Source organism: Diprion similis, chromosome 10 (assembly GCF_021155765.1).
Source record: "Diprion similis isolate iyDipSimi1 chromosome 10, iyDipSimi1.1, whole genome shotgun sequence".
Lineage (NCBI taxonomy): Eukaryota > Metazoa > Arthropoda > Insecta > Hymenoptera > Diprionidae > Diprion > Diprion similis.
In genome coordinates this window covers 19,645,494-19,658,457 of record NC_060114.1, presented here as the reverse complement: position 1 = coordinate 19,658,457, position 12,964 = coordinate 19,645,494, and the positions used below count along the sequence as shown (strand labels likewise).

General features: G+C 43.7%; 2 protein-coding genes across 5 annotated transcripts in view; both read left to right on the top strand.

Annotated features, from left to right (window-relative positions):
* Positions 1-12,964, top strand: part of LOC124410753 (E3 ubiquitin-protein ligase PDZRN3-B) — a 132,608-nt gene that overhangs the window by 101,320 nt on the left and 18,324 nt on the right. The window contains exon 1 of one of the 4 annotated variants that reach the window (XM_046889352.1): positions 8,833-8,867. The exons of the other annotated variants lie outside the window; for them this stretch is intronic. The gene's annotated coding sequence lies outside the window, so the exon portion shown is untranslated. Of the gene's footprint in view, positions 1-8,832; positions 8,868-12,964 lie in introns of those variants that run through there. 4 annotated transcript variants of the gene reach the window in all.
* LOC124410756 lies at positions 6,097-7,624 on the top strand. The gene is made up of 2 exons (XM_046889354.1): positions 6,097-6,365; positions 7,090-7,624. The coding sequence occupies exons 1-2, from the start codon at positions 6,213-6,215 to the stop codon at positions 7,258-7,260; spliced, it is 324 nt and encodes a 107-aa protein (XP_046745310.1). The 5' UTR covers positions 6,097-6,212; the 3' UTR covers positions 7,261-7,624.

Sequence of the window (12,964 nt, the reverse complement as noted above, 5' to 3'; positions counted from 1 at the left end):
TGGCATTATTAACGCCATATACATGTATATACATATATATATGTGTAATTACTTTTATCCTCATCTAATTTAGACTCTGTGATTAATTCGATCACTCTCTTTATGTATTAACGCTAGAGAAGAAGAAGAAGATGGGAGAGTAAGAGAGAGAGAGAGATAGCTAACGCTCGCTTGGTAAATAAGAATATTTATGCGAAGTGCCGCTAACAACCCTATTAGTGAGAAATTTTCTTCCCTCAAACCCCTCTCGGAACCCCAGCAAGAGTCGCGACCACCAACGCCGAGTGTCGTCACCACCGAGTGACTCGAACCTCTTTTCCCTTTTCGCTTCCGGCTTAATAAATTCGTCGGCCTACCTCTATACACCCGCGCATCAGCAATTCACGGGAAACCCTTAAAGGTGCAAAGGTAACCGCAATACTGTATAATATATCCCCTATAAGGACTTCCTGTCAAAGAACGCACGCCTTTCAGACACACATGTCATGCATAAGTCGCCGCAGGTGAAATCGTTCCGAAAATTGTTCTTATTTGTTTTTTTTTCTTCATCGCTTTATTTCATTTTGGTTTTCTTTCATATGAAATTAATCATTATCATTCTGGCGTGGAGACATAAATTTTAGGCATTTTTCCAAGTGAGATTAAAAAGAAAAGAAAAACACTTTTACGATCCATTTTTTTGTTCATGATATTTATTGATGTTTTAAGAATACAAAAAAAATTCAAAAATACAAAAATTTACAGGGTGGTAAAGTGGGGGCTAAAAAAAAAAAGCGCGTCCTGGTCGACATGTTTTTGACTTTGGTCGTGTTCCGAAACATAAAAATCCAAAGAAATTCTTTGTTAGTAAAGACGTCTCAATAGTTCGGAACACGGTCAGAGAAAGAAAAAAATTTCTTCACAAAATGCCGACGGTTTGAAAAAAAAAAATTTTTTCGCCCCTGTTTTTTGATCTCTTCGAATTTTTTCAAAATAGTCACGCATTTTTTTTTAAACCCGTGCTTCCAACCATAGAAGGATGTACAAAGAACATTTCTACCAAATTTCGAATAAATCGGTCCATCGGAACTTGTAGATATCATGTCAACCGTATCGAAAAAAGTAGTTTCGAGAAAAACGCGTATAAAGATTCGTTCCGGCCGGACCGGTTTAGTTGGCGCGTCACAAAAATAACTGTAACTCCGAAAATAATTTGAATTTCCAAAAATCCTCTTGGAGGCTTAGTCTTATAGGTCTAAACTTGGAAAGTATGGATAGAAAAAATCAATTTTTTCAAATTTCTAGCCAGAATACCCCCGTAACCTAATTAGCACTGAGAATGAATTCTTTGTCCCTCTTGCCCCGTTTTTCAATCACTCCCATGACCAGGTCATGCGCAGGCTCTTGAAAGAATCGAGGAGAACAATATGGACCTTCTTGAACAGGATTTAATTGGGTTAATAGAGGTCATTCCGCCTGGTTGAATCCAATGTGATCATTAGCCAACATTGACGAGTCTAGGAGGAGGACGGACGGTGCAATTATATCAGGCGTGAAAATTCAACGCTGATTGAATTTCCCGCTCGGGGTAATTGCAGAACGAGCCGTGTAATTGGTAGGGAAGTGTTCTCGTCTTTCCTTCGTTCGTTACAACGCAACGATCGGACTCTGAGACACCTCGGAGGCAATTTTTTTTTTTTTTTTCTTCAGGAAATATCAAAGTTTTTGTCAATATATGGCAACGGAAGGTACATGAAGTCTTGGAAGGTGGTTCACCTAGTGAGACGGCACATTCAACGGGCTGCAGACGGCGGCTGAGTTACTTTTTATTTCACCTTAATGCGAATTTAATGTGGAGTTATTTCCCATTCGAGGTTCTGCGAAGTTGGATGGTTGAAAATTTCTCCGTCTGTTTAAAACGGGGCGCATTATTGGTCAAACGTTCGTGAAAAACGTGTACATATGAGAGCTTGAAAAGGGTTACCTGCAGCATAAAGGGATCATCAAGTTGCGGAAACTGGTCACTACAGGACAGAAGTAGAGGTGGAGGTCAAAACTTGCAAGGGTCTTGAGTCCAAGTTTTGATCCCCACCCAGAAGTAGAAATTTTTTTCTCAACTTGTATAATGAATTCTGGAGGTTTTGACAAATTCACGGTTCATGTTTCCCGTTGGAACATCGGATACCACACTTCGAATAATGATTTCGTGGTCAGTGGACATGGATCAATTTGTATAACTTGAGAAAAAAAACAATATTTTCATCCTCTACGAAGAGAATGAAAGAGAAGAAAAGAGGGACACATCAGGTTTTTTGGTCAAATATATTTCGTAGAATTTACTGTAGAATCAGTGCAAACAAATGTATGTAGATGAAAATCTGCTACATTCATCGTAAAAAGTATAGTCGATATGAGTATTTTTGACCAAAAACCCTGATGTGTCCCTCTTTTCCTACAGTTTTCGGTAAAATCTGCGCTTTTTCTTCTCCCCGTGTACAATAATCACCCTTATAATCCATCGAAGAAACACCCCTAATGATTTAATTTCGCAAAACCTTGAGACCACGACCCTTTGTTCTTGTTTTTATTTTACACCTTCGTGCAGATTTCGTATTTTCGTTTGAGATCTGAAGTACATCTGGTAGAATCGGTGGAAAGAGGCGTTGACGAGAACAAAAAAAAAAAAAAAACGAAAGGGAGCCATTTGCCGTCCGGATTTCTCAAGGTTCGATATTACGCGGCGTCGCTCACAATCGGTAGGCGCGGCTCATTAACGTCGTTTATTACGCACTTGGCCTTAGCCTAACCTTATACGCCTGCACGCAGACGGTACTCCCGATATTTCCACGCAGTCCTGCCACTCTCATCTCGACCTGTGCAGGCTGCTATTAATACCGCAAAATCGCTTTGTCCACGGGTGACGGAAAGCCGCACCGTTTCTGAATACCCGGGACTGGATTTTTGCGGCGTACCTACGACGAGAGGCTTCGGTGAAAATGCTCTATAAATCGTTAAAGTTCCGGCACCTTATATCGAAATGACAAACGACACGCGGCGCCGTAGGAATTGATTGAAAAATCCGACTGACGTATCGGAGGCACATAACCTCAGACTTATACACATAACACACGTATAGACATTGCGCGCATTTCATATCTTTTCCGCACTGTCATCTTCGTCCCCTCCTTCCCTCTCCAGTCTTCTTATTACGCTACCTCTGTGTCATCGCGTTTCCCGCACCTCTCGAAATCCCTCGCTCATTCCGTAGAGCATCGAACGGTTTTTCTTACTTTTTTTTTCACTCTATACTCTGTTTTTCTCATTCTGTAAAAGATTATACTTCGCTGAGCAATATCTGCATTCATCGGAATCAGGCCGCGACTCCTTGTTGCTGTCACTCTGATTACAGGGAAACGTTTTTGTGACATCAGAGCCTAGTTTACGGTACCATTTTGTCGTCACATAACCTGAGTTTTCATTTTCTTTTGCTTATTTGATCCGAAAATCGTGATTTTTCGCCGTTTAAATGACCAGTGTCACATTAATTAATGACACCTAATCTATTATATAATCGTTAAACGAACCACAGGCGAGAGAAAAACACGGCTAACGATCAGCTGTCAGCCTGATTTCGAGGTTAGTTTGACATCTTCCCACTTCAAGCGCCGCATTCCAAAGTGACAATTGCAGTGGTCTGGACATCCTGCAGACGGCACTGCTGATCCTGCGAGTCTCGAAGGAAGGCATGGAACCTATCCAAGAACGCTTTTCGTTCCGCATCTGTTTTGCGGTACCTAGCTATGTAGGTAGGTACCGAAAACACGCTCGGTCGACCGTTTCCTCCTCGGAGGATTCGTAAATCTCTTGTCGGTATGTATTAGGTATATATGTCTATATATATATATATATATATATATATATATATACATGTGTGGGCATGGATGCCCCGCACGTGGTGCCTCGGTAAAAAGTTTGTTGCGGTTGCCAGGGCGCGTCGGGACGACGGGACGACGGGAAACGGACGGACGAACGGATTCCCGGTTGAAACACGCGACCACTAATCTGTCCGTCTCGTTGAATAGTTGCGGCCCGGACGGACGTATACGTACCACATATCGTTTTCAACAGTGTGAAGAAGCGAACAAGACACAAACCGCGCAGATCGTTGCTATTATATACATACGTATAACGGTTTACTCTATTCAAGATACTTTTCTAAATATATGCGTTAAGGAAAGTCGGGGAAAACTGTATCCGCTCTAGGAGAGGTGGGATTTCCGTTAAAATTTATTGTACGACAAAAATTTTTACGACACATTCAGCATCGACCGTCGGTGATGATTTTTACACGTGTTGCGCTAATTTTTCGAATAGTCATAGCTATATCAAGGTTTATGGAAATCATTGAAATGGCCTGTGTTTTGAAGATGAATGGAGATAAGTCGGAAAAAACTTATTTGCGCCAATGGCGGTGAATGGAAATAAAACATCATCACTACTACGTGATAGACGGATCACGGATCGGAAAGACCAAAGTTTAATCATTTTAAACACCCGTTTATGTCGTTCGAATTCTCTCGGATACATTTTTATTGGATAGTAAGGATGTCGTTTCATTCTTATTCACTGTCATTGCAATGGCACAAATAAATTGATGAAGACCTTTTAATGGTTATTTTATTCTCTTTCTAACTTTTGATTGAGACTACTGGTCTCATTTATCCTCGAGAGTCTGAACTGATCAGCACCTCCCACAAATAGCACAAATGCTTTACTTTTGGAGACGAACGAACAATCTGAAACTTATCCAATTGTGCGAAATGACAGTTTAAAGTGTTTAAGTCCGAAACGCAGACGTTTTCAAAAGATGGTCTCGCTAACCAAATGAAACCCAGCGGCAAAACGATTTAGCATCAAAACGCGAGGGTTCCAGCGTTGCAATTAAGCGTAGAAATTTTCTACAATTGAAAAAAGCCAGTTGGAAAAGGACCGTAAAGAGTAGAAGGGGTTGAATACAGTTTGGCGAAACAAAAGCAGTACAGAGTGATATTCGAGCTGTCTGGGTGACGACGGAGAACGAGGATCCATGAATCTGTGGGGGATGAGCGTACTGCTTCTATGTCTTAACCTTCCCTACCGGATGTTGAAACTCGCAAAGCTGCCGCAGCCTACGGGAACGAATTAATTTATCGAGCGGTTGGCAGGACTCCAGTAGCGCTCAGCCTCTCCCCGCCTTAAAGTCCCATGCAGGCACCAAGACCGTGATCCTTGACGCTCCACGTCCTGCAGAAAGGACTCGACGTCCTGCGAAGGGCTCCGGTTATACACACGCTGCAGCCGGAAGGACGAACTCCTTGATCGAGGACATTAACGTTCACCGAGGATTATCGGGGGCAGAAGACCCTGCGGCCTTAGATTAAATTTACACCCTCCGTCCGGCCCCGAATTGTTCCTTAGACTCATCCCTAATGCCTCTAATCCCCGGTTCTTCGGTTCCTGCTGAACCTCTTGAGGAAAGTACGAGGCTGGTTCTTCGAAGACTTCCGCGAGAAGACCTCCAAGTGTAATTCTAATTTTGATCCCGAGCTTCTGCTCCTCGTCAAAGGCCACCCTGCTGCTGGTGCAGTTGAGGGGTGGAAAAGAAAAAATTGAATAGATTCTTCTCTTGAGGACGGAGAAGCAATCAACTGCCTCGCGGATTATTCAATATACCTATAGATGTACTGGTTTTGGTCACCTTGGTACCATTAGGTACGATCTTAAATTATACCCACCAATGCTACAGATAGAGGTGTTTTGAACTTACCACTAACTTCAAACGATGTAGTGTACCAAGTATTGAGAAATTCTGTATTGCGTTCACGACTCGTGTTGTCGAAGGGATCCAAGTTCAAGTTGACGAATACTGCTGACGATGAGTGACCACCATTGGTGGATCCACCCTGTAATCCTACATGTGGCACAAACGACATAGTGTACCAATTATTGAGAAATTCTGTATTTTGTACAGGAACCGTGTTGTTGAAGAGATCCAAGTTCAAGTTGACAAGTACTACTGCCGATGAGTCTCATGTAGGTGACCACCAATGGTGGATCTACCCTGTAATCCTTCGCGTTTAAGTTTCGGTGCAACAGTGGCGCATTCTTTGCGCGCCTTGAGTAGCCGCGTAAAAACGAACGGCTCCTTTGAAAAAACGAAGAGTGCGATAAATCCTTCACTGTCCAGTGGATGCATGCATGCATGCACAGCACCAGCAGTAGCAGCATGCGGTCTGAGCGACGGGGGAGAACGAGAAAAACAAACCGGGGTTTTGTTGCTGTGCGATCGGAGTAACTCGCACGTGTGCATCGCCGACGAGTGTGGTGGTGGATGGACAAGGATGCCTGTACGTACAATCGGCCTGCATGTGCAGCATTTAGATATAACCTATGGTCTCAATGTGTTTATTTCCATCGTCCCAGGAGCCGAGACTGCGGGGACCGTATATTATCCAACATAACTGCACGCGGGCCAAAATATACCGTCGCCGTGGAAATTGTCGTCCGCGCGGAAATAGTATAAGAAAAAGGAAGGAAGAAAACAGATCGCAAGATGAACTCACTTACTCGCCATTAAATTATCATCCCGTATGGAGAGGCAGCGCTCAGAGGATTTTACAACCGTGTTAAGGAGGCGCCAGTACATCTCAACCGTGGTGTCAAAAACGTCTCGAAACCGTATATAATGAGATATAATTTCACCGTTTGAGTACTGCACCGCAGAGGGAAATGAATCAACACACTCGAGGATGTGTTTTTTCACCCTAATTTATGGACTGCTCGGGCATGTAATCCATGCACATCCTCGTGTGGTGCCGGTTCGTTTACCTTGCGAGTAAAACGCGCGATTGGAGAACGGTCCTAATTCCGTATACATCGGACTTCACGCGACAACAAGCATTCTTTGTCGCGGTTAGTTGTACAGAGCAATTAGTCCTCGCGATAGAGTGAACAGAAGCATCGCTTATTTAATTATTGCTTTTGTTTTTTTTTTTTTTTTTTTGTTTTTGTTTTCTTCTTTCTTTTATATTCACCGATGCACGCGTCCTCGCGCTCTGATTGCACACCCAGCCAAGCGAGACCTGCAACACTGCTGATGTCAATCGGAGTGAAACGAGATGTAGCAAAGGGGAACAAATCGAGCAAAGTGGGCTTGACCGAGAGGCCACGGCTCGAGGGATGAAGGGAAGAGAAGGGAGGCGATTCTTTGTTCAGCCACGCAAAATGCGGATATATGAGTGAGTGGCGACGCGGTCTGCACGGCTCTTTAGGGTCCGCTTCCTGCAACCAACGATTTCTCTCCCCCCCCCCCCCCCCCCCCTTACTTCGCACCCCCAGCGAATGACCAGTGCGCGGCCCCAACGATCCGGGGCACCAACTCTACTATGGTAATAACGGATTACCAGGATATACGAGGATACGCAAAGTCCGGAATCGCTTTGGTTTACTTTCGGGGTGAAAAGGACGGTACTCCGCGCTTATGGCATAAATTGAAAACCGACTACAAGGCGTTTCATTATTGACACTCGTCTTTTTTGTTTCATCTTATTGTATCGGTGAGCTTCATTGGTTCAGCTTAAATCGATCTCTGCATTTTCTATCTACTCCAACAAAGCCCCATGTGTCGAATCAAAAGCTCAGGGAACAAACTTGATTACGGTTAGAAAAACAGTGTCAAGTTAGGGATCTTCTAATCCAATTTGAGCAGCCACCCTACTTAACCCTTCGAGCCTGACAACCACATTGGTTAAAGGAAAAACTTCTTTTTCGACTGCTAAGCATTTCTCTGGGTTCAAGTAGGTATACAGAAAATGGTAGTTTTGAAAAACTCGGTGTTGGAATTTTTATACCTGAATAAATAAACCTCTTTATCAATTTCTGATATAAAAACCATTTTCGCAATGTATGAAAGTTCGTAAAATTTTTAGTGAACACATTTTACAATCGAATCAATGGAAAAAACAAAGATTCCTTGACCTGAATTCCCTTAGAACATCGATTCAATTATTCACACTTTGTATTGCTAAAAAATGAACAAGCAATGGAGAGTAATGGAAAAGGACACTGTTGAATCGTCCTGTAGGCCTGGCTGGGACCCATCGGAAGGAGTGAGTGAGGCCTAAAGAGTGAGTTAGCAGCAGACCACTTGTCCGGCATAATCCTCCCCTGGCCGTTTCCTCATACCTACTCGAAAACCCTGCAGGACGCGGACCACGGTCGAGGCATACATATAGGTATGCACGTGATATATCCCTGCAGTCTCATATAATCCCAGCAAATGTCCGTCCCAGCGTAAAATAATATGTCGTCTAGCGTCAGCGGGTGCAAAATCGTCGGAAGGTGCAGCGTTCACTAGCCTCGCGGAATAAAGGGTCTGGGGGTGAAGGATATCCTCAGGACTAACCCCGCCGGCGGATCCTCTCAGCGCCCCTGACAATGCTTAACATATTTTAGGGGTATTTCTGAAGGGCGAGCGTGATCCGAACCGAAGCGATATAACATCGATTTCCGGTATTGAATGCATCGTTTTTTTACTCGACATCCCCGCGGCACGTAGTTACACACATCCGCTCAGGCCAGGAAAGAGGAAAACCTCAATTAGGGGGTTCCGTACTGATGGATGGACGACATCCAGAATCCTGACGTGTAAATTGTTTGCGTGATGCGGAGACTGGATCCTGAGCAAAAAAAGGAAGATAAAACCGAGGGGTGTGGCGAGAAGAAGAAGATACGAGGAAGACCAAAATGGTCCTGGAATTTTATTCACTTTTCTTCAAAGACAGTCTCCGCTCAGACATGTTGCACGCATTTTTTCAGACTAAATTTATTGAGCTGCAGATGTACTTGAGGTAGAGGTACTTTACACACACTTCTTTTCACGCTCCCGGAGGGATTAATCTTCGGCGTTTCTGACGTCGTAAGTCCACGCACTCAGAGACGACGGTTAATTCCTTACTCGCGGCTAGAAATGAGTTTACCATGTAGAATCTGCGAAGTTGGAAGATTGGCAATTTGGGGAAAAGGTCCGTTGGAGTAGAGGTTGCGTAATATCAAGTAGGAGGCACCTACCCACGGGGTCCTTCTCCTCGTTTCTTGACAAGGTGAGCTGTCATTTTTTTTCTTCTTTTTACTTGAACCGTTTTTTCTTAGTCTTTTTTGATCATGGCTTGTAGAACTAAGCCCCCCCCCCCCTCAACCCCCAACCCCCATCGTCCTTTTAGACCGGCGTTTCAACTCGAAGTTGTGCCGCAGCCTGCAGCCTGCAGTTTTATTCAAATTGTACAACTTTCATTTAAATGCAGTTTAGGACATCGCAATATAACGCCGCGGAGCTTTGGCTCTGTGCCACGGAACGAAGTAGTTATTGCCGAATCGAGTCACGTTTTGCATATCTCAGGCTGCTCCACCTCGGTTCTTCGAAATTAAAAAAAGGAGAAAAATGGTATCGGGAGAAATGAATTGAGAGAAAAAAAAAACAAAGCCGGAAGACCTTCGAGAATCGGAATCTTTGTCTCTGTGGACTGCAATGCTTTCTTTAATATCTCTTTCAATATTAGCTGCTACTTCGTTATTCTCGCTTTCTGTCTCTCTATCCGCACAGAAAACTATACCAACGAATGAAATAACCTCCTATACAACCCGCACGTGTCAAGAGCTAGGGAAAATTCTATTCTATGGCGGACAAATTCTTGATGAAAAAAAAAAGGAAGAAGATAGTAATAAAATTCGATATAAACCTAGACTCCGAAGAAGTACAGAGATATGCAGCTGAGCCCAGTCTTCGGCCCTCGGATTCCTTATTTTATTTCCAGCAGCGCTTTTCCTGGAATCCCTTCGAATATCGTATGCCATGAATGTCTACCACGAGTGGAGGCGGGGGTGTGGCAGTGAGTGGTTATCGCTATAACCACGTCATTCGCTCGAAAAGAATCCCCCGGCAAGCCGGGAACCGTGAAAAGGGATGAATCGTTCGATCACGAACCCCGACTGCCACTTTTCCTCGGGCCTTTCGATCGGGGATTCCTCATTCCCGAACTACAGTATCGTTCGATGACCGTTTCCCGCGATCGCACCTCTGCTCAAACTCTTCTTATTTTACGACCCGCAAGGCACCTTGATTTACGACCATTATTATCACCCGAATATGCTATGCAGACGGGGAGAAGCACATCCGAGAACGAAGTGCCACCAACGTCCGAAGAAAAACGAAGGAGAGGAAGAAGAAAAAAGATCCGAAAAGAACGAGACCAGCGGCACTCTGGTGCGAAAAATTCAACTCAACGTAGCCAAGAAATTGGTGTCAGCGGTGGGACGGCGAACTTTAGCCAGAAATTTTTCCTTCAGATTTTATCCTCGCTGAATTTATATTCCCGCTTTTCCACGAAGATTTATATCGTGCCAAGTTACCACCTGAGCTACCCTGCAACGAAGCTTCACTTCAACCGTGTGGCATCGTCGCTTTCAACCTCCAAAGCTCAAACCACCGGATCCTCGAATGCTCGCGCCGCGATCGGGCGTAACTTACCGATATTGTATATCGAACTTATCCCGCATGTCGAGGACAACAATACGGGTTAGACGCACCCGCGAACCCGTCTCCACGGATTCACCGGCCCTTTTCGCCGCCGCGATGCCTGTTCAAAATTCAATAGCTTTCATGCTCAGCGAAGTTCGAAGAACTCAGACGCGGGTTTGAAGCGAATTATTTTAATAGCTGGATCCGACGCCTAGCGCTACTGCACTGGTCTTTTTTATCCCGGATCAAGCAGCCGTAGAATTTGATCTAGCGTACACGGCGCGAACTGGATGATTCAATTATTTCGCTTCACAGTTTCACACGTCAATTTTTTACAGGGATTTTTATTCATCCTTATTTTCACCATCATTTTATTCACAGAAAACGAAGAAAATGAAAAGAGAACTCTCTCGACCGAATCTCCGACGCCTTTTATTCTCCCTATTTCTCTCTCTCTCTCTCTCTCTCTCTCTCTCTTTCTCTCTGTCTGAAATATCTGGGATGAGGAGCAGCAGCTTCGGCTTCGGCTTCTGTGGCCACATCCATTTATGGAAGAACTCCTAATCTCCCGAAACCCCGGACCGGGGATTCGATTCCGAGCACGCCTTTTTGACTGACGTTTTTTAAAATCGTTTCGAACCATTCGACGTGTCCATGGGGCTTGGATTCTTGGAAAAACTGAAAGCCACCCTCTTGCGTCTTTGCGTGACGTCGAGGTGCGAGAGCTGAGCATTATTGCGTTACACCATCGGCGAGTCTGAGTCAATCGATAACTTGACTTGTGAAAAAATGAGGGCTGGGGGAGAGGAAAAAGTGCCTGCCACTTGTCTCTAGAGAAATTACCAGGACGACAGTGACGTAGCTTAAAAACCGGGCCCTCCGTATAAATTAACTGGCTTCAACCGACGCCTGGAGAAGGAATCACCGAATTTTTAACCCACCCCGACTGTTTTCGACATTCAAGTTGAAGAGCGATTTTACGAATAGCGCGAGTCGCAATTAGTGCTTTGGCAAACGAACTTGAAACCCTTTCACCCATTACACCATTACTTATCGAGATGTGCAGGGCGTCGAGTATTCTGAGCCAGTTCTAGCAGATGAGTTCTGGAATGACGAGCAGACGATTAAATTCACACGTCAAAATGGTTTGGACAATATACTATACGTATATATATATATATATATATATATATATATATATATCTTTATGTATGCACATTGTAGATAATCATTGGCTTGTTACCACACCCTGCATTTTCTTCTCGATGAACGCCTACGGTACTGGGTTTGTCATGCTAATCAATATGCTCTGCAAGAGAATACTTCACGGTCTGTTTATCTCGTAATTTCCTTTAGCAATAAGCGATGAACAGATCATTGAGCAATTTCGTTTGAGTATTTGTTTATTTTTCTTTAAATTCTTTTTCCCTTGTCACTTTTTCTATGTAAGAATACGCGTTTTTAATGAACGGTTCTCATGGTCTCGAATTCCCCAGATGGATACCCGCATACCTGTTTTATTATACCTGTGGAAAAATCGCTGAAAGGTTTTTTATGGGGAGGAATTTCGAGGAGGACATATCTTCGCGATAAATGTGGATGAATGGAGTGATGAAAGAACGTTGTTTATGATATGCGGAAAACCACGGGGCCCGTTCAATAACCACCCTTTGCCCACAACTGGAACCGACGAAGAGAAGCAGAGAGAGAGAGAGAGATAGAGAAGAATCGAAACGAATCACCGCGGAATATTTTATCCCCTGGAGATTTCAGAATTTCAAAATCTAATCGAAATTCTCCCTCTAGCCACAGAGTATCACCAGCTGCGATATGCCGTGATCAAAACTGACTGACAATGAATATACAGTGTGAATTGCTAACGAAAGAACGGTATGTCGTCTGTTATAGTTTAATGCGCATGCGCTACAGCCGTCATAAATTTATACGACGGTTCGCCGCGATGAAAGTAACCTCAAAAATTTTTACGGCTTTCGGTGTGACGCGCAACTGCTGTTGCGGCAATTGTCAAAATTTTTTAGGTTACGTTCATAACAGTTGGTTGCCTTGGTAAACGACTGCTCTCGGATTGTAGCGCATGCGCATTGAACTATAGCAGACGATAAGTCATTCTGTCCTTAGTAATTCATATTCTGTATTTTATGTACCTATGGATGTAGAAGACTGTAGCGTATAATATTTTGACTGATACAATTATTCATTTTCCATCGCCTCGCGTCACATCGCCGGTTCGAATCTGTCATATCGCAAAGGACGACGTTTTGTGCTGCAGAAATTCTTCCCTTTTTTTTTTTTTTGTTTTATTACTGTCGTAAATTTTTCTTAGCACTAATTTCGTATGACGATATAACCTCCTATGAACACCTTGCACTGCATCAGTGTATAAAATATTTATACAGCGGTATTTTCAAC